The sequence below is a fragment of the Pipistrellus kuhlii genome, unplaced genomic scaffold (assembly GCF_014108245.1).
Source record: "Pipistrellus kuhlii isolate mPipKuh1 unplaced genomic scaffold, mPipKuh1.p scaffold_m20_p_12, whole genome shotgun sequence".
Lineage (NCBI taxonomy): Eukaryota > Metazoa > Chordata > Mammalia > Chiroptera > Vespertilionidae > Pipistrellus > Pipistrellus kuhlii.
The window spans coordinates 51,750,392-51,777,057 of record NW_023425427.1 but is presented as its reverse complement, the minus strand read 5'-3'; the positions used below and the strand labels follow the sequence as shown (position 1 = coordinate 51,777,057).

Genomic DNA, 26,666 nt, shown 5'->3' with positions numbered 1-26,666 from the left:
ATAGGTAAATGCAATTGTTTTTCTTCAGCTGCTTATAGCTTCATTGTTCTGAAGTGTGACAAAATGTCAACAAAACAAACACCAGCATTTGAATATCACTTAAATTGAAAGAAAATACAATGAAATATTAGTGCCAAGAGTGCCTTTAGAAAGTGAAAAGGAATCATATCCAGGAATTAGTGTTAACGGGAAAGACAACGAAGCACAAGACCCTATCCTGTATAATTTCCCAGGAAACCTTTTTAAAAACAGTCCAGGTGATGATGATAATGAGGTTTTCCCTAAATTCTCTTTGTTATAATGCTATTGTGCCATAAGTAAGAATTGAAGAGCAATGACATTGGAGAATCAAGAACTAGAGCTTTACCAGTGCATCTGTATAGTGACAACGGTTAAAAACTAGTATCAATAAGGCAGGGAGCTGCTGTAAAGCTCCATCATTCTGTACAGAAAAAAAAAACAAAAAACAAACAAACAAACAAAAAAAACCAACAAACTTCAACAATGAGGGAAACTCACTTGCGCTGCTATTGGAGACTGCGCGTTACTTCCGGCACCGCCTCCGGAAATGCCTCACCGTGCCTGCGCCGAGAACGGAAATGACGCAAAATTGCGACGCCAGCGCCCGCCCCTGCTGCCGGTGTGAGATTTGGGTCGCTTCTGAGACGGCGGGCTTTCCGATGGTTCCAGCTCCAGGATCATGACGGGGAAGAAGTCTTCCCGGGAGAAGCGGCGCAAGAGAAGCGGCCAGGAGGCGGCGGCGGCGGCGCTCGCGACGCCGGACCTGGTGGCCTCCCTGGGCGGCAGCGGCGGTGAGGGCGCCGGCGGCGGCGGGAACGCCGGCTTCCCCGGGAGCGGCGCGGGTGGCGGGGAGCGGCGGAAGCGGAGGAGCACGGACCCGGCCTCCGGCGTGTCGGGCTCGGTGCCCCAGGTGCGTGCTCGCCTTTCCGGCCGCTGCGCTTTCGGGAGGAATGCGGGTGACGGTCGGGCAGCGCGCCGGGCTCTGGTGAGCGCTGGCCGCCGAGGGTCCCCAGTGCGGAGGGGCGTGTCCCTAGGTCCGCCCCGCACTCCCCTGTGTTAGACTTCAGGTTCCTGGGTTTGCAGGTAACGAACTCTTTTTTGCTTTTGCCTCCCTTCACTCCTGGGGTCTCGTGTCTCCCTGAAAAGTATTTAACGCCCTTGCCAGCCTCGCTTTACTTTTCTCTACAGCTTCACCTTTAATGGGTCACCATGAACTCCACATTACGATAAGGCGACCAGACGTCCCGCTTTATAACAATTTGTCCCGCGGCGTTTTAAACCAGTCTCGATATTTTTGGAAAAAAAAATAAAGGTAAACTCTTATTCTAATGGCTTACAAAGTATTTTATATGTTAGTAAGAATGTAGAGAAACTAGAACCCTCACACATTGCTGGTAGGAATATAAAATGGTGCAGTCACTTTGGAAAAACAGTTTGGCAATTCCTTTTTTGAAAAATCGGGACTAGTTTAAAACGCCGCGGGACAAATTGTTAAAAATCGGGCCTGTCCCGCCAGAAGCGGGATGTCTGGTCACCTTACAAGGCGAGGAAACGGAGTCAAAGATGTCAAGAACGTCTGCCCGGTCACAGTTTTATTTCCAACGTCTAGAATCGTGTCCAGTATCTGACTGCATAAAGGACACGTTCTTTATGTTCCATTGACCTGCCAAGATACCATGTTTTTAAGAAAATTGTTTCCTTATAATGTATTATAAAGTGTGCACAAATACATAAGTTATACAACAGAAATAAAGGGGAAAGCGTGGCAGGCTCTCTTTAAGCCCAGTCATAGTTTGATACCTAGTCTCTTCATTAATTCTTATGAGATGTGTGTACTAAAATTTCTACATATAAGCCTCATTGTGACATTGCCCCCATTGAGTTGGATAATGCGGCTGCATTGTTGGGATGAGGTCCCTTTATATATGCAACTAAAGGCCTGGTGCACAAAATTCATGCACAGAGGGGGGCTATTCTCTCAGCCCGGCCTGCACCCTCTCCAATCTGGGACCCCTTGGGGGATGTCCGACTGGGATTGGGTGTAAACTCGCAGTCCGACATCTGTCTTGCAACCTGGGACAACTGGCCCCTAACCACTTGCCTGCCTGATTGCCCCTAACCCCTCTGCCTGCTGGGCTGATTGCCCCTACCTTGCCCCCCTGCCAGCCTGATAGCCCCTACCTATCTTGTCCCCCTGCTGTCCTAATGGCTCCTGACTTGCCCCCCTGCTGACCTGGTCACCCCCAACTGTCCTCCCCTGCCAGCCTGATTGCCCCTAACCCCCTGCTGGCCTGATCTGGCCCTCCCCTCCCCTCCCCTGTGGTGTGATCGCCCCTAACTGTCTCTGCCTCGGCCCCCTCCACCATGGCTTTGTCCAGAAGGAAGTTGGATGTCTGGAAGATGGCTTGTCGACCTGGTCTATTTGGCATATAACCTTTTTATTATTTTAGGTAGTTTATTTTTTAATGGCTGCCTGATATTTCACTGTATCTTTATTGATGAATATTTAGGTGTTCAGTTTTCTTGCTATTGCAGAGATGATACAAAAGTGAACACCCTTGTACATATAGCATGTGCAAGAATATTACTTCAGATTGGAAGCTCAGAAGTGAAATTGCTGGGTACCTCTTTTGGTCATTTGTAATGAATAGAATAATTGTATGTTCTTTTGTGACTAGCTTCTTTCACTTAGCATGTTTTTTCAAATTTTGTTCTTATTGATACTCATCAGTACTTTTTATGGCTGAGTAACATCACATTTGGTTATTCCATTTGTCACTTTATGGACATTTGGATTACTTCCACCTTTTGGCTATTATGACTAACGCTGCTATGAACATTTGTGTACAAGTTTTTTTGCTTAAGTTTTTGTGCAGACATATGGTTACATTTATTTCAGATATATATCTAGGAATGGAATTGCTGGGTCACACAGTAACTTCTTGAGGAATTGCCAAACTGTTTTCCAAAGTGACTGCGCCATTTTATATTCTTACCAGCAATGTGTGAGGGTTCTAGTTTCTCTACATTCTTACTAACATATGAAATACTTTGTAAGCCATTAGAATAAGAGTTGACCTTTATTTTTTCAGTCTAATTATAGTATCCTTCTAAATTGGCTTTTTCAAAAAAACACATTATTATTTTTAATTTTTATTGTTTTGTTAATCCTTACCTAAGAATATTTTTCCCATTGATTTTTAGAAAGAGTAGAAGGGAAAGAGACAAAGAAAGACCTATGTGAGAGAGGCATATTGTTTGGTTGTTTCCTGCAACCCAGGTACATGCCCTTGACCAGGAATTGAACTCAGGACTTTTTGGTGTGCATGTGAATGCTCTAATCACTTAGCATACTGGCCAGGGATAAAAACCGCTTTCTAAACAATTTCATTAGGGGGAAAAAAAAAAAAAAAAAAAGAAATCTACCTGAGCTACATAGTTTGCATTTTCCAAGGAAAATGACTTTTGAATTGCTATCTGCATTTGTTAGTCTCGGAAGGATAGTGTGTGTGTGGTATGGGAAATGGGGATAGAGGAGATTGTTCTAGGCCAGAGGTCGGCAAACTGCGGCTCTTTGGCCCCTTGAGTTTTTAGCAAAGGCCAGCTTAGGAGTACCCTAATTAAGTTAATAACAATGTACCTACCTATATAGTTTAAGTTTAAAAAATTTGGCTCTCAAAAGAAATTTCAATTGTTGTACTGTTGATATTTGGCTCTGTTGACTAATGAGTTTGCCGACCACTGTTCGAGGCAGAAAAATATTATGTACAGAAGTCCTGCCTGTATGAGGTGAAGGGAGAACAGATTATGTTTATTCAATTCAAAGAAGTTTTTTTGTTTGTTTGTTTTTGTTTTTGGTGTTTTTTTTTTTTTTTAGTATATTTTTATTGATTTTTTACAGAGAGGAAGAGAGAGGGATAGAGAGTTAGAAACATCGATGAGAGAATCATAGATCAGCTGCCTCTTGCACACCCCCTACTGGGGATGTGCCCACAACCAAGGTACATGCCTTTGACCAGAATTGAACCTGGGACCTTTCAGTTCACAGGCCGACGCTCTATCCACTGAGCCAAACCGGTTTCGGCAAGTTTGTTGTTTTTGAAACACAAGGAATGAACATAAAGGTCTAGCTAGACCATATTACCCCCAAAGCAGTGGTAAGTCATTCAAAGGCTATAAATAGGAAAGATGAGTATTATGTACATTTTATAAAATCCATTCTGATATCATTATACAAAACAGACTGGAGAGACCTCAGATTATATTCAGCAAATACACTTGAGTGGCTAGTGAAGTAATCTGGGCAAAAGGTAATGATGGTACCTTGGACCAGGATTATGGCAATAGATTTGGAGAGACTGGATAGATTTGACAGAAATGTCTTAAATTACTTGGGCATTTTGACTATGATTAAATTTTATGTTAGTTTTAAAAGTGATAATAGCTCCAGGTAATCAGTAATACATCACTGTGTAATATTTGTGATTTGTAGTATTTATGCTGCTATCCCCTTTTCTATATCAATTTAAGAATGAGAAGACATACATAAAACTTTTGGATGAATGGCCAACTGAAGGATTATTCCAATTATTTAGAAGACTAAAATTATAGGAAATCATTCAATGTTGAGTATATTTATGTGTCCTAAGATAATATCTCTTTACTTAATATAATCTTAATGAGATAATTGTGGTGTGGAGAATAAGTTCAGAGACTATTGAGCAAATAGTTATTCTTTCCTATGGTTTTAGATAAATAATCTATGTAAACCAAGAATTTAGAAATATTTAATGAAGAAATTATTAAATGACTATGTGTGACATTATATGTATATTCCATGCACTATAAGAGTATTATTTAATGGTTCTTTAATTTTCTTTAATTTTAGGAAGCCAAATATCTTTTACCAACTTTGGAGAAAGAATTATTCTTGGCAGAGCACAGTGACCTTGAAGAAGGTGGTCTGGACTTGACTGTGTCATTAAAACCAGTTAGCTTCTACATATCAGATAAAAAAGAAATGCTTCAGCAGTGCTTCTGTATCGTCGGAGAGAAGAAGTTACAGAAAATGCTGCCTGACGTGTTAAAGGTACTTTATTACGTTTGCTACTAGACTATACACATATAAAGAAATATACACACCTTTTTTGTAGCAGTTGGCTTAATAAGTTATAATTGGATGTTTTCAAACTAAAACAAGCAATTTAAAAAATATAGAAAAGGGTGTTTATATAAATGGCTTTGTATATGTAAAAATTTACCAAGAAAAAAAAATGGGTGAATTTACTGTGCTTAGATAAGGAATTTATTGACCTTCTGAAAATAATTCTATTAAATGCAGGCAATTTAGTAATTAAATTAGAGGTATAATGATTCTTTCTGGTGCTTCAACAGGAAAGCAGAGGAGGGTTTGGGGAGAGGTATGAGATCAACCAAAGGACTTGTATTCATGCACATAAGCATAACCAATGGACACAGACAGTAGGGGGGTTAGGGCATGTGCTGGGAGAGTGGGAGAAGCAGTAGGGGGCGGTCAATGGGGGAAAAGGTGACTATTTGTAATACTTAAAAAAAAGAGAGAGATAATATATTGCTGTGTAACAATATTCAATGATGTTTGGTAGTGGCTTATATTTATTAAATTTACAAATGTTTTCATGTATTTGTTTCTGAAAATTATTCAGAGTAATACATGCTATTCTAATTTTAGAGTTGTAAAGATAGGGTTTGGATAAGTTAGGTTCAAAATCATATATCTATATATAGAGCCAGGATTTGAATATTTAAGCCTTTAGAAGGATTACCTGATATAACTACCCTGTTTCCCCGAAAATAAGACAGTGTCTTATATTAATTTTTTTCTCCCAAAGTTGCTCTAGGTCTTATTTTCAGGGGATGTCTTATCTTTCCATGCACTAGGTCTTATTTTCGGAGGATGTCTTATTTTCTGGAAAACATGGTAGAATGCTGTTGATAATATCTAGGCTCCTGATTACTCTTTGGTTTGTTCTTTCCTGATAATCATGACTGTAAATTCTCATCAAGTTTTATAAATTATAATGTTCACATGTTAACTGTCAGTTTTTCAGATTTCATCCCATGAAAGGATTTATGTGGCTTTTAATGTGTTTTATTGTAAAATTTTGCTAACTGGACTTTTTTGTGATTGCTGCTTTCTAGTTTAAATTGCCATTATATTACATAAATGCATTTTTAAAAATGTCATTTTTTTTAGAACTGTTCAGTAGAAGAAATTAAAAAATTATGCCAAGAACAGTTAGAACTCCTATCTGAAAAAAAGATATTAAAGATTCTTGAGGGTAAGAATACATATTTCTCCATTATGATAACTTTTTAATTAATACTATATTGAGAATAAATTCTGAGGTGTTCTTTTTCTTACTTCAATATTTAATTTCATTATTGGGTAATCATTGAAAAGTATTTTTACTTCTGCTTGTTCAGAGAAATATAGTTTACATATCAGAATAGCATTTTAAGAATAGACTTTTTGGTATATGTATGGTTTTTCCATCTCAAAATTATAGGTAAGAGCATAAGTTTGTATACACTAATAAAATGAAATAAAAAATGTTTAACCAAAATACTATAAAATTGATTTTTGAGATAGCAAAGTTTTCTTCTAAAATACTTTATTTTCTGCTTTATAATCTCATTGCTCTTAGTTACCTGTAAACTTTAAAATTCTTTGATCCGCATCATGTTTAAAGACAATACTTTAATGATTAAAGTGAAATTATTGTGACATTTTATAAGCATGCTTTTAATTGTTTTATTTATAAGGTGACAATGGTATGGACTCTGATATGGAAGAGGAGGCAGATGATGGCTCGAAGAAGGGATCTGATTTAGTCAGTCAGTAAGTTGAAATTTTTTCATTTTACAGTGTTTTTGTTATTCCTTTATTGAGTTAATACCTGAAGAATGGTTATTTTTCTGTGTATTATTTAGTTAATTAAACAATGTAGAAAGATTGACTTACTTTTAATGATTGGTTCTTTTGATATACAGTACATAAAGATGAAGTTTATTGCTGTCAGGATTAAGATGATTTTCTTAAATAGCTACTCAAGATATAGGACAATAGCAATGTCAACTTGAAGCAGAATCACATCTCTCATTTGGAATGTAAATAGTGATACCCACTATTAAGTACTTACTCTGTCAGTCATTATGTTAATAACTTAGAACATTATTTCACTGAATTTTTTTAAAAATATATTTTATTGATTTTTCACAGAGAGGAAGAGAGAGGGATAGAGAGTTAGAAACAACGATGAGAGAGAATCATCGATCAGCTGCCTCTTGCACACCCCCTACTGGGGATGTGCCCACAACCAAGATACATGCCCTTGACCGGAATCGAACCCGGGACCTTTCAGTCTGCAGGCCGGCGCTCTATCCACTGAGCCAAACCGGTCCCGGCTATTTCACTGAATTCTTCCTACCTATTAATATTAGGTGATAATAGCCTCATCTAACAGATATGATAATCAGGTGGTTTATTTTATATAGATATGTATAATTTGATCATAATAATAAATGCATAATATGCTAATTAGACCAGAGGACCGTCTGGATGAAGCTAGAAGGCCAGTTCCTGGGTGCCAGAAGGAAGCTGGTGCCATCAGCTGGGTGAAGGAAGGCCTACTCTTGCATGAAATTCGTGCATCGGGCTTCTAGTTATGATATGAAATCCCTAAAGTTTTGGCACACTGACTAATCAAGAAACAACACGCTTATTTTTTTTTCTAGATAATTCTGCTCTGTCACTACTAATTTTAGTATCTGTTGATGATTTTTGACTAAAGCAATTATTTTTTGGTAAATGCAAAAGACTAAGTTGTATCTCTCTTTGCGAAGGTAGTAGCACAGATAAGATTACCGGTGGCAGAAGCATAAATAAGTAGAACATAATAGTTCACCTGAAATTTTGAGTATTTTTTCATCTCTAATAGAATACTATAGGGTGAGTGTCACCAAAGAAGACAATTTCATTTCATGTTATAACTTCTAGCCTCCAGCACTGTAAGAAATAAATTTCTGTTGTTTAAGCTAGTGGCAGCCCTACCAAACTAATTTTACACATATACACATTTCTGGTGAAATTTCCTACCCAAACTTTATTTTGGGAAGACTTTAAACTTACATGGAAGTTGAAAGATTGATATAATGAATATTCATATATTCCATCTAGATTCAGCAACAGTAACATTTTTCTTTTTTGCTTTCTCTTTGTATTCTCCTTTTTCCCCTGAGAGCCATTTGTATTAGTTTGCTAGGACTTCCTTAGCAAATTCCACAGACTGGCTGGCTTAAACAACAGAAATTTACTTGCTCAGTTTTAGAGGCCTGAGGTTCCTTTCTTCTGAGGCCTTCTCCTTGGCTAGCGGATAGCCATCTTCTCTCTGCCTCTTCACGTGGATGTCCTGTGTGTGCGCTGCCCTGCCTGATATCTCTCCCTGTGCCCAGTTTCTTACAAGGATACAGATTGGATTAGGGCCCACCATAATGCCTTATTTTAGTTTATTTATTACTGTAAAGTGTGTGTCTCCGAGACAGTCACCTTCTGAAGTACTAAGATCAGAGCTTGAATATAGGATTTTTGAGGTGGAGGGAAACACAGTTCAGCCCATAAACGAATTAAAAATAAGTTGTAGGTGTCATAAAACTTCATGCCTACACAACTCAGTGTCCACTTCCTAAAAATAAGGACAGTCTCCCACAAGATCATCATCACTCATAAGAAAATAAACAGTAATTCAAATAATGTCATCGAATGTATTGCCATGTAAAATTTCCCCAATTACTAAAAAAAAAATTTAGTAGTGTATTTATTTATTTAAATTAATTAAGTGGTTGATTCTGGTCCAGGATCCATTTAGAGATCATGTGTTCCATTTGACTGTTAATATCACAAAGCTGAGTTTAAAGGAAAGATTTAGATACACTTCTAAACCCAAGGAATTTAGTACACATCTTAAAGGAATTAGAAAATTAACAAACCAAAAGGAAATTGGGAAATGAAACACAAAGGTAAACATTAACACTAAAGAAATAGAAAATGGAAAGGATGAATAAATCCATTAACTTGGTCTTTGTGTAAACAAGAACATAGATAAACTCCTCTTGGATCTATATAAGGCAGCAATTTTCAACCACTGTGCTGCAAAAATTTTTAAAACATGCAACACCCGACTACTTAGGGGCTCAGACTTCTTTTCCCTTAGATTGTGAAAGTAAACTGCTATCACAACAATAACAACATCTAACACAACAGTCCAGTGTGAATGAATCAAAATTATATCTATTTTTTGTGTCAGAATTTTAGTGATTAGTTTTTGTGTCATGAGATGTAAAAAGGTTAAAAATTGCTGAGTTAAGGAAATAAGTGGAGAGCAATTTAATTGAGATCAGGAAGGAAGAAGGAGATGTGTGAATCTAACTAGTTTACCTTAAGTCAGCAAATGTCTAAGTTTATAAAACAATATATAGGTATACTAAAATCTTTAGCGTCAGTGATTTGTAGTGTTAAAATTTTTAGGTATTTTGACAAGATTTGCAAATCTTACAGATTATGACAGTTGCTTGACAAAAATAACAATTTTAAGTTAATTCAGTAATATGTTGGCCAGGATTAGGTGCTATCTCCATTTGTAGATGTGCTGCTGGAAAAGAAGTTTTATTGTAGCTAAAATAGCACTAAAAATGAGAACAGGTATTAACTTGGCTTATAATGCGAGGTGATTATGCTCTTAGGAATATGTTTATAATGAAATTTAAGTCTCGAATAGCACAATAAAATAATCAGGATTGAAGTTTTATGTATAAAGAATAAAAATACAAACACTTTAGGGAAATCTTAGCAATATTTTAGAATTGCTCTAATAACTTTTTATGAATTTTAAATTAATTCGCTTTTAGTAAGTGATATTGAGGGAGATGTCAGTAGAAGTAAAGCTGTATTTCCCAACAGATAATAATCAGTGTTGAGATAATGTCACAGTTCTAGAAGATAAATTTAAAAATCGAGGTTCTCAAAATAAAGTACACCGCAAAGCAGGAGTGTCCTAAAACCCTTGTTCCTAGTCACTGCTACTTTCTTAGAGAGGATAAATAATCTAGAATATTTATTCAATGCCAATTTTAGATGGTTAACTTTAAAAAAAACAATAGATATTCCTAAATAAGTCTTAGACATTTTAAGTAGCACATTTAAATTGAACCATTTTATGTTTACTAGACTATTTAAATAGCAAATAAAATTCATAGGGAATTGTTTTGTAAAGTGAAAATTTTTTTGGTAGGGGTTATTTTTAAATCTCCATTTAATTTTTCGTTTAGTAAATCTGAAATGTCAGCACTTTTGTTTAAAATGGCATGCATGCATGATTATTCTTAAAATATAAGTGGTTGAAAGAGCAAGTTGATGTAGTTTAGAATAAGTTACTACTTACAATGAGCTGGTTATTAGTTACAGTATACTAGATTTTAATGCATTGTAATAGTTAGGTTTTTTAAATGTTCTACAAGTTATTCCACCATTTAAAATGAGTAGCTTCCTGTTTACTGCTGTTTATAGTCAGTTTAGACACTTTAGAGATGTTAAAATGAGAGAACAGCATAGTTTCTTTCTTTTTTTTCTTTTTTTTTTCATTAAGATGTTTATTCTTGAAAACAATGGGCTATTCCTGTGGCTTGATCACTTGTCTGATTGAGAGCAAGAACTAGAATTTGGGTTTATGACAGTATTCTATTGCTGAACCCTGGCAGTAATATGTGGTAGAGCTCTGACGCTGTTTATTAAAGCCAGTGATTAACAGCTGCATTAGTTTTCCTATTGAGCTGCTTGCCACCTGTTGTTTTTAATAAGGATAAAATGTTCATGTCATCTTTGATGAATTAGGGCTATCTAAGGGGTTCAGCTCAGCTATCCTTAGAGTACTAAGAATTTGATTTCTTACAAGTAACATTTATTACTTGAATATCTAAATATAAGTAACTTTCAAAGGGGTGAGGGCATTCAGCCAAATACTAACCTCTTAGTAACTGTCAATAAAACTGAATTTTGGAACAAATTGCTATTATTAAACTTCAATGGAATAAAATATTTAAATAGAAGTAAGTTATTGTGCTCTGGAAAATTGGATTAATGGGTAGCATAAATCTGCAGTACTTATTTAAGTAAGTATTTTTATCAATAGATACAAAATCAGGCCTCAGGTAGACCTAAGACCTGGGCTTCAGAAATTCACCCTTTGATTCACCCACCTCACTTAACTGACTCTGGAATTTATGGTGTTTTATTCTATGTATTATAGTTACTTATTTGTTCATTTGTTTAACTCTGTTATGGAAATTTTCAATGTATGATGAAACCCCTTGCATATCTATCACCCACTCACTATGTCCCTTCTCATATTCTCGCCTCCTGATTTTCCAAATTGATAACTTTGAAGCAAATCTTGACCTATTTAGTTTAAATGCTAAGCAGATAGGAATCTCTTCAGAATCTCTTAGAACATCCCTTAGAATGGAAGGGAATGAGCTTCTCAGGTATTAGATGGGATCTTCATGTGAACTGCAGCGTGTTCCCCAGCAGGGAACTATGAAGAACTCAGGAAGCATTGTTTTGTAACTCCCCCCCCAACACACACACACACACACAAACACAAAGTTTGTATGCTTTATATTATAGAAACCTGATTTTGAAAGTATCTCATAATTTTTCTGTCATTGTATTGTTTCATCCTGCTGCTCAAGCACTGGGTTGGATGTTAGCTGGCATTTTTCCTTTTTTCTGCTCTTCCATCATCACTTTTTAAAATTGGAGTTTTTCTTAACACTTACCTGACTCATTGTAGTAATTGCCCTTTCTGTTTCATTTGAAAAATAAATTCACTAATGTTCACAGCACACTAAACTTAATTCTCTAATCTTCCTTTCTACTTCTCTAACCTCTAGAACTGTTTGCTTACCAAGAGTCACTCATGTTTGCTTCCAATTCAATTATCTTAGTTGCATAATTTTAGTTAAATGTATGGACTGATGAAGTATCTATGACAAGAGGAAAGTTGAATGCTTTGGAAAAACTCAGAGGCATTTCTAAAAAGTTAGCTGTGGGATAAGCAACAAAATTTGGGGGGATATAGTATAAATACAGAGGGTTATTTTTTTTTTGAACTTATATTGATATTTTTGCAATTTAAATAAGCCCAAGCTAGAAATGGCTTATATGAGTAGGTTGAGACTGAGCTCTTTTCCATGGATTCATATTAAAAATAAGGCTGTAGCCCAGTTGGCTTTACTTAGTGGTTGAATATCCACTTATGAACTGGAAAGTCACAGTTCGATTTCAGGTCATGGCATATGCCCAGGATACAGGCTTGATCCTCAGAGTGGGGTGTGCAGGAGGCAGCCGATCAATGATTCTCTCTCATCATTAATGTTTCTGTCTCTCCCTTTCCCTTCCTCTCTGAAACCAATAATAGATAGATAGATAGATAGATAGATAGAGATATATACATACGCACACATATATACATACATACATATATATGTGTATACATGTATATATATATATACCCACACATACATATATTTAAAAAAGTTAAAATGGAAAGAATCTGGCTAGCTTGGTTATGTTTCTTTATTCCTCTGTTTAGATATCCTTCCAGTATTTATCATTAACAAAAAATTGACTTTTTTTGTTTAGAAGTAGTTTTTAAACCTGTAGTAATTCACACATGATTCTTAAGTTCTGCAGATCTCCTCAGTGTATTATGCTTAGTTAAAAAACAAATTCATTGAGTCATAGAAAGGATGGAGAGTGGAACTATATATAAGATCAAAGAAAGAAATTTGGACTGATACTGGTTTGAGCACTTAAATCCCAGAGATGGGTATAGGATTCACTTATAATTCAAGGCCAAGATTATAAATTAAGCTTCTTTTTTTAAAAAAGTAATATATTTATTGATTTCAGAGAGGAAGGGAGAAGGAGAGAGAGAAACATCAATGATGAGAGAGAATCATTCATTGATTGGCTGCATCCTGCATGCCCCCCACTGGGGATCAAGCCTGCAAACCCAGGCATGTGCCCTTGGCTGGACTCGAACCTGGGACCCTTCAGTTCACAGGCTGATGCTCTATCCACTGAGCCAAGCCGGTTAGGGCAAATGAAGCTTCTTTAAGAAGGGGCAGTGCAGATTGGAAAAGGTACCGTATTTTTCGGACCATAAGACGCTCCGGACCATAAGACGCACCAGTTTTTAGAGAAGGGAAATGAAGAAAAAAAGATTCTGAAACAAATAGTGTCCTAAAATATTTTATGTGCATTAAAACCCAACATCACAGTCATAAACACATGTAATCAACCCTGTAAAGTAAACAGCAGCATTTAGAACCATTTTAGAGCCGGGCAAGCACACAGAGACCACACAGAGCCGGGCAAGTAAAAAAACTTTTTTTTTAAAGTATATGTGTAGGCTATATTTGGACCATAAGACGCAGGGACTTTCCCCCCCCACTTCTGGGGGGGGAAAAGTGCGTCTTATGGTCCGAAAAATACGGTACCTAATTAGAAAAATAAAAACAGGGTTTTTTGTTTGTTTGTTTTTTGCTTTTTGTTTTTATTAATGGAAAGAGGTACAAAATTGATTCTTAACCCAATTAGCAGTGTTTCTTCTCTTCCCCCTTTCTCACTTCTTCCTCTCCTGTTATAAAATTCTTATGTAGTTTTAAACTGTTTAATTTAAATATTTAAACACAAATTTCTTTTAGTTTTCCTAATTCTGACACCTAGTTTGTCTTATCATCTGGGGGTAAATTTTATAAAATTTTTCATGAAACTAGAAAAAAATACTTCATATGTACATGTACCTTTCTTATACTTTAAGACATTTCCTTTTTTTGTATATATCCTGCCTTTAACACTTTTTGATGAATATCTTTAAATTCTACTAGAAAAATCTGAATGTTGTATATGATAATTGTAGTTTCAAAGTTTGCATCTTGGAAAAATTAGCTATTAAAATTCCAAACTATTTTCTGAAATTTTTTCAACTTCAGATAATACTGCTATAAAATCATCTACTGTTTCACTTTTCAGACACAAGGTGGTGCACTAGACTTAGTGTCTGAAATTCTGTTGATGAGTTTCTTCAACAGTCTTAAGATAAAACAACATTATAAAAGTTTACTTTGGGCATTAAAGTAAACTATTTATGAAAACAGAGTTTTTATAGAGGGATACATATCATTAACATTTTATCCTATTTACACACCTTCTCTTTATATATGTGTGTTTTTTCCTGAAATATTTGAGACTAAATTACATGTTTTACTCCTAAACACTGCAGTGTGCTTTTCCTAAGGATGGTGGTATTCTGTTTTATATCACCACAATAGAATGTATTATTTAATTCAGCTTCAGTATTTTAACATTGATACAGTACTTTTATCCAATCTACCATTGGTATTTTAATTTGTCATTTGACTTAGTAAATGTCCTTTACAATGTTTTTCCCCCTCTAGTTCAGTAGTCTCAAGTCAAATATAACGATTAATTTTTATGACTCTTTATCCTCCTTTATCCTGGGATGTTTCCACAGCCTCTCTTTGTCTTTTATAACATTGATCTTTAAATCAATGTTTTCATTTTGGGTTATACATTCTCAGCTAGAATATTGCATGGGTGATGTTTAGTGTATTTCATTTGCTCGTGGTCTTTTTTTAATGGTAATGTTACATTATATTTTTGTTCAAATCATTTTTTGTAAATTGAGTTGTATATGTTTAGAAGAATTCAGTGTCCATCATGACTGTGTAAACGCAAACATTTCCTCTTAAAGGAAGACACTTAGATTAATGCTTTCAGTAGGTAAAATCTAATTTGACTATAAGGTTTGAGGTGGTACATTTTAACTTTATTCTTTAGAAAGTTCTTAATCTATACAGGGGTCCTCAAACTTTTTAAAGTGGGGGCCAGATCACGGTCCCTCAGAGAGCTGGAGGGCCGGACTATATGAACTACTAATTCCTACTGTAACACCTCGGCTGCGCTCACTGCCCAAAAAACCTGGCGGGCCGGATCAGACTCCTCTGCGGGCCACATGTGGCCCGAGGGCCGTAGTTTGAAGACCCCTGAACTAATAAAAGGGTAATGTGCTAATTAGACTGGGTCAACCAGACATCTTCCAGTCATCCTGCCTTCCTTCCAGACAAAGCCACAGTGGCAGGGGCCCAGCAGAGGTTCTTAGGGGTGATCAGGCCAGCAGAGGGGAGCAGTTAGGAGCGATTAGGCCAACAGCAGGGACAGTTAGGGGCGATTAGGCCAGAAGTAGAGGGCAGTTAGGGTAGAGGGTTAGGAGTGATCAGGCAGGCAGGTAGATGAGCAGTTAGGAGCTAGCAGTTCCAGATTACTACAGGAATGTCCGACATCCCCCAAGGGGTCCAAATTGGAGAGGGTGCAGGCTGGGCTGAGGCCCGTTCCCTCCCCTCTCCCCCGAAGGAATTTCATGGGGGCCTCTAACCTATATATATGCCTAAGCGACTGAATGACCGAATGACCAGTCATTGCTCCATGTACTGACCATTGGGGGCAGATGCTCAATGCAGGAGCTGCCCTCAGAGGTCAGTGCACTCTCACAGCCAACCTCCTGTGGCTCCTTCCCCTGCCGCTGGTCAACTTCCCACAGCTCCTTGCCCCAGGCCAACCTCGCCAACCTCCTGTGGCTCCTTCCCCTGCCACTGGTCAACTTCCCACAGCTCCTTGCCCCAGGCCAACCTCCTACAGCCCCCAATTGGCCCAGCTCCCTGCCGACCAGGCCAAGGGACCCCATCTATGCAAAAATTCATGCACTGGGCCTCTAGTGTAGTATATTGGCATTTGCTCTGCCCTGGGTTGCCAAGGAATATTATTGACTAGAGGCCCAGCTCATGAAATTTGTGCAAGGGTTCAGTCCCCTAGACCTGGCCGGTGATCGGGGCCATCTTCTCCAGTTGGTGGCCACTGCACTAAATGGTACCCTGGGGGTGTAGAAAATTCGGTGTGCTTTTACAAGTGTCTATAACTTAATTCTTGGATATTGAGCTGTAAATATTATTTGATTGACTGTAGTTTTAACAATTGTTTTTTATTTTTATTCCTCAGACAAGACATCTGTATGGATTCTTCTTTATCCCTGAAAGAAAACAAGCAACCTGAAGGTCTGGAATTAAAACAAGGTATGAATCAAGTATCTTGTTATATAGCATTTATCTGAAGATTTTAAGCACTAAAATAAATTTTCAGCTTACCTTATTTTACATATAGATGATAGAAAAGTTTACTTGATTCAAGATTAGAAGAGTAAAGAATAAATCCTTTAATTCATAGGTCCTTCAGCCCGCAGAGTGGTTCTGCCTTAGTGATGTGTAGTTACAGATGTCATCAGAAAGTTGTCCTCTTAAATATTTTTAATTTAATGTTCTCTATTACATATATTTAGTTGTAGATATCAGAGATATGTTAACTGGTAGCTTGGGGTTGTATGTGAAAAAAAAATCTTATGGGATAAATTTCTCTTTTTTTTTTTTTCAGAGATATCTTATCCTTGTTTACTTTCTTCTTTTATCAATTTATTTAGGCAGAATTTTTTTTAACTGTGGTCTGCTAATACTTAACAAAATGAAAAGGTGTTAGATAATGAATTTTGTGATTCTTTCAATTTGAGAGAACAAAGCCTAGACATTCTGTAATTCTAAATTATGTACTATTGAGTTTATAAATATTTCTGTATGACCTTGAGAATTCCATTGCTTTTCAGAAGTCCTGTTTTGTTAGCTCCTTAAATAGCCAAAATTATGTCTTTGTATTCTGACTACTTCTGAGCACCCCCCACAGACATAAACTCAGTTTTAATTTACACTTATTTGCCGTATATGAATAATGCTAAGCTCACATAACTTTCATAATATGTAGTCATAGTCTTATAGCTCTTGCACCATTTATCTGTGTAATTAGACAACATAGCCATTGCTTGTGCCTTTGTTTTTACTCTGCATCAGAGGAGCAGGCAGTGTGGAGGTTATGTTACTAGAACATCTGTGGAGAGAAGAATATCATGTAAAGGACAGAAAAAAACTGGAATGGTCAGACTGATTCTAGAGTAGAAAGAATGGAGACCTCATTGTACAAAGTAGCCAGTGCCACCCTCTAGGGAAGATGTTTTTCTGCTCCTGGAGTCCTTAGAACTCCCTTCCCAGTGTCTTTGCTTTGATTTTCTTATGATAACTTCCGTCATTTGAAACCCAGCCATGGAGACAAAGAGGAGAGAAAAAGGACTCAGAGTAGCTAGATATCACAGAGCTTTTATGCATAGGAGGTTCTATAGGCCATTTCGGTTCTCACTGAGGCATCAGAACTGTCAAAAACACATGGTCGTCAGTAAGGGACAGTAAGCAGTGATGAAATGATCGGAGCACATTAGTTCCATTTTGCAATATAGTTCGTGTTGTGACCAAATCTGTAGGAAATGGTTAAACTGAATTTCAGCTCTTTTTTTAAAGGAAGCAGGGAAATAAGTCTTCTAGAAAAATGTCTACAAAAATGATTAAAATATAAAATGTTTTATTGCGTAATGGGATAAACATAAATTACCTAGACGATTCAATTATGTAGAGCTTGTCCCAGATAAATATTTGTATAGCTGAAATCTGAACCAGTTAATAAGTAACTTGCTTGGAAATAGAAATTCTGGTAGGCTCAATACAGATTATTGCCTTTTTTCTAAATTAATTAATGTGGCCTATTTTTAATATGCAAAACTTTCAAAATTGATTTAATATTTTCTCTAACTTTTTTTGCACCGTTAGCCATTCTTGTTCACAGTGAGCTCAATAAAAACAATATAATGCTCCTTGTAAATGCATTGTCATTTTATTTAATGGTTTGGCTGTTTAAGAAATTTCACTGAAGCTTGCTTACTAAATAACCCTTTGTTCAATAGATCAAAATGTAAAGCAGTGTTGAATTTTCCCTTTGCTCTTTCAGAATAAAATAAATCTTACTGTATGACCTATTAATGGTGTATGATGCTGACAGGTTATTTAAATTACATTTTCATTTTTTTCAGCTTCTAAAATATTCAAATATTGACAAGTACTAACTATAAGTTACTTAAATTAAAATTGGCATTTCTTTGTTTAGTATTGGTTTCATTGATCTTGTTGATAGGAAGCAACAGTTATAAAACTGATTTTGCTAAAGATGAGTATAGATTATACTCTGACTTCTATCACACTTTAATAAAGGATTAATATCTGAAAATTCACCTTCCGTGTGCAAACATTATTGAAATGTAACTATAATCTACTAGGGATTGATTAGTATTGTAGTAAAATAGAAATTTTGTTGAGGTTATTTTCCCGAGTCATTCATTTTTAGCAAGAGAGCAGTTGTAGAAGAAACACCAGCTATAGTTTTGCTTTTTATTTTTAGTATAGCTGGGTTTGTATGCACATATACAAATGCAAGCCTGAGATCTTAATTTTTGGAGGATTTCAAGGCTTGTATTATTGAAAAGATTGCGCTCAGTTTTTAAAATAATAACAGTTTATATAAAGTTTCTAAATTAGTTATTGAAAACTGCTTTTTGTTAAAGGTGGAAAAGATTTTTAAAATCTCAAATCTCTGCTAATACTAATGAGTTTTTCTATTTAAATAAATTTCTTAAGACATACAGTAATATTAAAATAATGGTCTATATTCAAATTGTTGCTGTAAAATTTACAATTGGGGAATATGGGTAATTTTGAAAATATTCTCCTTTGTAACTTTAAGAATTAAATTCTTGTCCTTAGAAATTGTTAGGTTAAAGTTTTTATTTTTTATTTTTATCCTGACCTGAGAATACTTTCCCATTGATTTTTTTTTTTTTAAGAGTGGAAGAGAGAGAGTGAGAGTGTAGAGAGAGAAAGAAATAAAACACACACACACACACTCACACACACACACACACACACACACACTCACACATTCACAAAACAATTCTGAGAGAGCTACATTGCCTCCTACATGCAACAGGACCTGAGCATAGTATCCAGCTTGCAAACCGGTGTGTGCCGTGTGCCCTTGACTGGGAATCAAATCAGAGACCCTTTGGCATGTGATCTAACACCATAATCGCTGAACCACAATCGGCCAGAACAGGATACTTTTTTTTTTTTAACTTTACGTGAGAAATACCTAAGTTAAATGTGGGTATTTAGGTTGAAGATAACAAATTGAAATCACTTGAAAATATTTGAAGGTCTGCCAAATGGAAGAGTGATTAAGATTAAGCTTTATCTATATTGCTTTGGAGAATAAAAATAGAGCCCGCAGATAGTTATCTTTTGACTATTTCAAATAATCACAAGTAACAGGAAATGCAGTGTGCTGCCTTCTGAAATACATTCCTGTTGCTGAAGGTGTTTGAAAACAGGTTATAATAAACGGCCACTTGGTGACACTGTTGTAGAGCTGATTCGAGTAAATGTTTGGCTGTTTGGCTTGATCTTGAATTTCTTTTCTAGCTGTCAGATTTTGTAAATGCCAGTGCCTAGTGCAGTGTCTTCACTTGGGAAGACTGTCTAATAACTGGTTTCTTAGATTGTTTAATGGAAGCAGGATGAAATACACAATTTCTTTTTAACTCTACATTTTAAAAATTCTATTAGAGGAAAAGATACTTGATTTAAAATGTCTTTAAATTATATGATGGTTCCTTGGAATGTATATATATGAGTATAATCATAAAAATAAATATGCAACCATATGGCATATAAAATTATCGAAATCAATAAGGCATGTACTACATCTTACTCTGAATCTTTTACATTAGTTTTCTCATGCAGAGTTTTGCTGTGCTTAGGCTCAGATCTTTTTCTTTTTTTATTCAGATAACATTGGTTTTTAACAGCAATTTTCAACCTTTTTCATCTCATGGCACACATAAATTAATTACTAAAATTCTGCGGCACACCGAAAGGATTATTATATTTTTCCCCAATCTCACAGGAAAATAAAAGTATAATTTTCATTCATTCACATTGGACAGCTATTGTTGGGTTGGCTGTTGTCATTGTTTTATTTGACAAGCTAAAGGAAAAGAGGTCTGTGCCCCTGACTAAATAGTCAGTTATTGCATGTTTTAAAAATTCTTGCAGCTCACTGATTGAAAATCTCTGTTTTATAACATTTTGTAAATTTCAAATATACAGCATTATAATTTGACATCTTGGTTTTTAAAAAAATGTAATTGCTTCATGCAATTATATTTTGGCCGTCTATTTCACAAGTTAGTAAATTATCTTTGAGAACTATCTTCTTAAAAACTTTAAGAAATTGAAAATTAGACTTTTAATAAGGGAAAAATGCACCCAGTGGGTGTGGTTCAGTGGGTGAGCATCATCCCATGAATCAGGAGGTCATGGGTCAGTTTCTGGTCAGGGTACATGCCTGGATTGCGGGCTTGATCCCCAGTGAGGGGCACTTGCAGGAAGCAGCTGATAAGTATGCCTCTCTAATCGATGTTTCTATCCCTCTTCCTTCATCTCTCAATTAAAAATTATATTTTTTTAAAAAGGGGGTAAAATGTTTTCAGTGGCTAAGCTATGTGATGAAAGTTTAGAATGGATATTTTCTTTGGGCTTCTTTCAGCCTTTCAGACCACTGGTCACCAAAGTATTGTATATACACTCTGTAATTATATATATTACAGAGAATAAAGAAAGAAAGCACCAGCACTCATATAGTAAATAAACGTGTATATACTTATATATTTAAGTATTTCCCGTTAAAATTTCAGATTATGCATATGATTGTGATGGTACATATTAATTTATAAGTAAATAAAAAAGTATAGTGTGGCAGCTACTTACAAAAAAATGTTTTCATGGATATGTTTATTTAGATAGTGAAGTTGCACTGATATTTACACCACTCTCTTAGACTGTCAGAAAGAATTGATAATGCCTATAGCTTATTCATCTATTCTAAAAAATTAAATGTGATATGAGATTTTGCCATTGTTTAGTAAAGGTATTAAATATAAAACTATATGAGACCATTTGAATCCTTAAGATGAGGGATAAATGGAAAAACCCAATTAATTTTTGTTCTTGTTGGTGCTGTTATTATTGTTCCAAGGTAGTACTGACTAGGGGGGGGCAAAGCTGAGTAAGTAGAAGGACTAAATAAAAAGAAATGAATGTTCAGTTTTAATGTTGAGTTTTACTAAAAAGAACTTCGCAGCCAATAGCTCAAAGAATAATACATTTATTTTATTTTTTTAAATATACTTTGTTGATTTTTTACAGAGAGGAGGGGAGAGGGAGAGAGAGTTAGAAACACTGATGAGAGAGAAACATTGATCAGCTGCCTCCTGTACACCCCCTACTGGGGATGTGCCCACAACCAAGGTACATGGCCTTGACCAGAATCGAACCCAGGACCTTTCAGTCTATAGGCCGATGCTCTATCCACTGAGCCAAACCGATTAGGGCAAAAATAAATACATTTATAAAAAAATTTAAAAGTTGAGAAAAATGCCATCAGAGAGACTATTGCTTTGTAAAAGAAGAGAATAAAGATTGTCAGCCGACCTGGTCACTCCTTATTGCCGCCCCCTTGCTGACCTGTTTGCCCCAAACTGCCCTCCTTGCGGGCCTGGTTGCCCCATGCAGCCTGCTGCTCAGTCGTTTGGTCGTCCCTCATTAACCCCTTGCTGGCCCAGTCACCCTATGCAGCCTGTTCGATTGTCCATTCACTCGTGATGGTTGTTTAGTTTTTTCTATATATAGATGGCTTTTGATAACTGTATAACATGTATCCACCATTGAATTTCAGATATGTTTTGCAAATATTTTCTCTCAATCTGTGGCTGTCTTTTCATTACATGAGCATTGTAAGTGCTTAATAATTTAAAAAAATTTAAATGCATTTGTTACAAAACTTCTATAACTTGATAACACATGAATATAAATGCAGATTATAGATCTCAGCCACTTGGGCCTTGGACATCACTCAAATTCAGGTGTGCTCAAAAAATGTATCCACATGAGAATATAATTTCACCTATTCATCCTTCCCCAGACTCCTGGCAACCACCCGTCTTTTACTGTGTAGTTTTGTGTTTTCTGGATATTGTACAGCTACCCTGTTTCCCCGAAAAGAAGACAGTGTCTTATATTAATTTTTGCTCCCAAAGATGCGCTAGGTCTTATTTTCAGGGGATGTCTTATTTTTCCATGAAGAATACAGTACACATTTATTGTTAAATGAAAATAAAGGAAATTTGCCAAGACCGGTTTGGCTCAGTGGATAGAGCATCGGCCTGCGGACTGAAAGGTTCCAGGTTCAATTCCAGTCAAGGGCATGTACCTTGGTTGCAGGCACATCCCCAGTAGGGGGTGTGCAGGAGGCGACTGATAAATGTTTCTCTCTCTTCGATGTTTCTGATGTTTCTAACTCTCTATCCCTCTCTCTTTCTCTCTGTAAAAAATCAATTAAAAAAATTAAAAAAAAAGAAAATAAAGGAAATTTATTACCTGTTTACGGTACTGTAGTTGTCAACACAAACCAGACAAACTGAATCCTACAGTATCAAGAATTTACTCATTTATTCAGTGACAATCATGTCATCATCTTCTGGAACATCATCATAACTATCCAATTCCTGAATTTCCTGGTGAATTTCTTGTGACTTCATTTCTTTCAGAATCAGTGGACCAAATCTCTCATGTTTAACCTAGGGGGGCCTTATTTTTGGGGGGATTTTGCTCAGAAGGAAACCTGTAAGTAGGTCTTATTTTCGGAGGATGTCTTATTTTCGGGGAAACACAGTAGAATCACAGAGTATGTAGTCTTTTTATAATTGTCAGTGTGCATTTGAGGTTCTTCCATGTCTTTTTTTGAATTGATAGCTCATTTCTTTTGTTGCTGAATAATATTCCATTGTCTGGATGTATTGCAGTTTTTTTATCCACTGACCTATTGAAGGACATCTTGTTTGCTTCCAAGTCATGAATAAAAACTGCTACAATCATTTGTAGGCAGGTTTTTGTGTGGCCATAATTTTAACTCTGGGTAAATGCCAAGTTTAGTTTTGTAAGAAACTGTAAGACTGTCTTTCAAAGTGCTACATCATTTTTACATTCCTGCCAACAATTAATGTATTCCTGTCCCAAATTCTTGCTAGTATTTGGTGCTCTCATTGTTTTGTATTTTGGGCATTGTTATAGGTGTGTAATGGTATCTAGTTTTATTTTGTAACACCCTAATGGCATATGATGTTGATTTTCTTTTCATATACTTTGCCATATATCTTATTTGGTGACTTGTCTCTTCAGATCTTTTTTCCATTTTTTAATTGGGTTGTTTGTTTTCTAATTGTTGAGTTTCAGGAGTTCTATAGTTTGGATTTTGTTCTTTTATGAGATGTGTTTTGCAAATATTTTCTTTCTGTCTGTGGCTTGTCTTTTCATTCTCTTACTGTCTTTTCATTCATATTTACACATACTTTGTAGGTCTATGTATCTTACATATTGTATTTATCCAGGTGGCTTTAAGAGTCCCATGAGAAGAAGGTATACTGAACCACCATTATAAGCTGTGAAGCTTGTGGTCTTTCTGATTCTGTTAAGATCTGGGAGGCAGAATAGAATGTTGAAGTGCATAGATTTTCAAAATGTACTCAGGTTTTACTTTTGGTTCTGCCATTTTAGTTGTGTGAACGAAGGCAAATTACTTATACTCTCTGTCCCTCAGTTTCCTCATTTATGAAATGGGGATAATAATTATGAGTGTCTATTATTATGTTGGCATAAAAGAGTTACAGAGAAGTGCTTAGTAATAGTAAGTGCTCAATAAATATTAGCTCTTGTAATTATTTTTACCATCATTATTGTTGTCATTAACACTTTCTGCTTCATGCCCTTCATATCATCTTGACTATCTAATTGGTAAAATTGTTTCTATATTGAATTATAGTCTGCATTTATGTAACTTTTACTTATTGGCCCTTTGTGTCCTTTGGATTATGGAAAATGAACTTAATGCCTTGTCTGAATGATGTCTCTTGACTTTTGAAGCTGATCCCTTCTGTTATCAGAATTTCTTTATCAACCAACCTGTTTTGTAAATAAATTTTCCTTACCATAAGGAAGTTAAAGTTAACATTTAAGGGATCATATCTTTTAAAATATATTATAATTTAAAAGATAAATAAATTGAAGGTATAAATGATCACTCAGAGTTGAAAATGACACCTGGATATGAGTGATGTCCAAGGCCCAAGTGGCTGAGAGCTATAATCTGCATTTATAGTCATTTGTCATCAGTTATAGAAGTTTTGTAACAAATGCATTTTAAAAAATTATGGTGTACTAACTTTATTAATTAAAATCCTCTTGATGAAAACTTATTTTATCTTAGAAAATGGCCTTAGGCATTCTCCTTTAATTTATTGGTTTAGAACAAAGTGTTTGAAAAAGCATATGAAAAGATTTGGGATAATTGCAATGCACATGGAGTCCAGCTTACTAATGATTCCCCCCCCCCCCCTCCCTTTTTGTAGTTTATAAAGCAACTCTTTCTAGATTGGAATTTCACTTCAATAATAAGCAGTACCCTATCCCCAAAAGATTTCCAATGTCAGTTTTCAATTTGTAATGTAGAAGCTTCACTGGGGTGTAAAGTGTTATGACATTTTATTTAGGAAAAAAGGTCACAGAACTCCATATGATGGTATAAACTTTCCAGTGCTTACATGTTTTAAATGGGAATGAAAAGTACATTAAAATTTACATTAAATTATATTTGTTTTCAAAGTGGAGAAGTCAGTGGGATGGGGATTATAGAATGTGTTTGGGACTCCATGGTGGGAGGTATGGGCCAAAGAAGCCCGTGAAGCATAAATAGGAAGGAAATTTTGACCAAGACAATTAGATGACATGGTTCTTTCCCACTTTTGTTTGTTACAGGCAAAGGGGAAGACAGCGACGTACTCAGTATAAATGCAGATGCTTATGACAGCGACATAGAGGGCCCATGCAATGAAGAGGCAGCTGCTCCTGAGGTCCCAGAAAATACGGTCCAGAGTGAATCTGGTCAGATAGATGACCTGGAGAAAGACATTGAGAAAAGTGTGAATGAGATTCTGGGACTGGCAGAGTCGAGCCCAAAGGAGCCCAAAGCAGCCACGCTAACTCTTCCTCCAGCAGAAGATGTCCAGCCTTCTGCACAGCAGCTGGAGCTGCTAGAACTTGAGATGAGGGCAAGAGCCATTAAAGCCCTGATGAAAGCTGGTGATATAAAAAAGCCAGCCTAGTTATTTAATTTGAACCTGAATTTTAGGTGTGTTGGAACAAAGCCACATGATAGGACTTTGTATCTGACATTTATTTTGGGTCTTACATGATATTTCTCATGTAACCTTATTAGATAAACTCAATTTAGACCTAAAATACCTATGGCTATTTTTCTTGATGTTACTTTTATATTATTATGTGTTATTGTTTTATGAGTTCATGGCAAATATTATTAGGTCATTGGATACTTTGTTAGATAAGTATTTTAGCTTGTCTTCAGATTAATATCTGAAAAGCCATTAGCAAAGAGTCATGGTAATTTTTTTCTTTATTTTTAAATATTTTGGTACCAAACCTAAAAGCTTAAGAAAAATTGACTAAGCATGTTGCTCTATATTTTGCAATGAAATATTAAATTAGTGCTCCTAGGTTAACAATTCAAGAATTTTAGTTATACTTACATGCGCCTTGGAAATATGTATTATCTTGAAAATATATACCTTCTTTGGTTGTGGATTTACTAGTAAATGAAAACCGAGTAACATTTTTTACTCTAAGGCTAAGAGATCTGAAATGTCTGAGAAAAACTTACATAATAAAGAAAAAAGGGACGTAATGTAAGTCAGTTTTTAATAATGTAGAGTAGTTGCCCAAGTTTAGTTTCAACAGACAAGCCATTCTGACAGGTATTTGATTTTTATTGGACACTTTGTTGAAGTGTTTTTCTTCACTAAAAAGGGAACACATTTTCATTTTCATTCCAAACTATCGGGAAGAGGAGAATATTTTATCATATACATTTTCATCTGTTGTTTTTGCTTGAAGATCTGGTGTGCTATAATTCCATGAATTAAAAATAATAAAGACTGTCATTCTGGATTTGAAGACTTTTGATACTTTTCCAAAAGCAAAATTAATTTCAGGAAGTTTTGATAAGTCAATGTTGTAATTAATCTAATTTTGTATAGTTTTTGTAAATAACAGTTATGGATGCATTTTGCCCCATCACTAATTGTAGTTGTTTGATACCAAACTACATTTAGGTAGATACTCTTAACTTAAAATAAATTGTTGTGTGTTTTTTTTCCCCCCTAAAATATAAATCTTGAACTGTTGTTTTTATAGTTGTTCACAGGGTATTTGATGTATAAGCCATGCTTTCCAAATATTCTATGAGGATTTTTTCCTCAGACACTAAACTTTCAGGGGTTGTGTTTTACAACTGGCTTAAGTATATATACACTAGAGGCCTGGTGCATGAAATTTTGCATGGGTGCGTTTCCCTAGGCCTG

The 26,666-nt window shown here is 35.8% G+C and overlaps 1 protein-coding gene across 3 annotated transcripts; it reads left to right on the top strand.

Moving 5' to 3' along the window:
* The first annotated feature begins 598 nt into the window (after positions 1 to 598).
* On the top strand, positions 599 to 26,463 carry CAAP1 (caspase activity and apoptosis inhibitor 1). 3 transcript variants are annotated; one of them, XM_045580279.1, is made up of 6 exons: positions 599 to 931; positions 4,910 to 5,110; positions 6,257 to 6,341; positions 6,835 to 6,901; positions 16,196 to 16,269; positions 25,048 to 26,463. In XM_045580279.1, the coding sequence occupies exons 1-6, from the start codon at positions 701 to 703 to the stop codon at positions 25,392 to 25,394; spliced, it is 1,005 nt and encodes a 334-aa protein (XP_045436235.1). In that variant the 5' UTR covers positions 599 to 700; the 3' UTR covers positions 25,395 to 26,463. The 3 variants fall into 3 exon arrangements, with proteins under 3 accessions (XP_045436235.1, XP_036290115.1, XP_045436236.1); XM_036434222.2 differs by having other exon boundaries at positions 6,826 to 6,901; XM_045580280.1 differs by having other exon boundaries at positions 717 to 812; positions 6,826 to 6,901.
* The last annotated feature ends 203 nt before the right edge of the window (positions 26,464 to 26,666 follow it).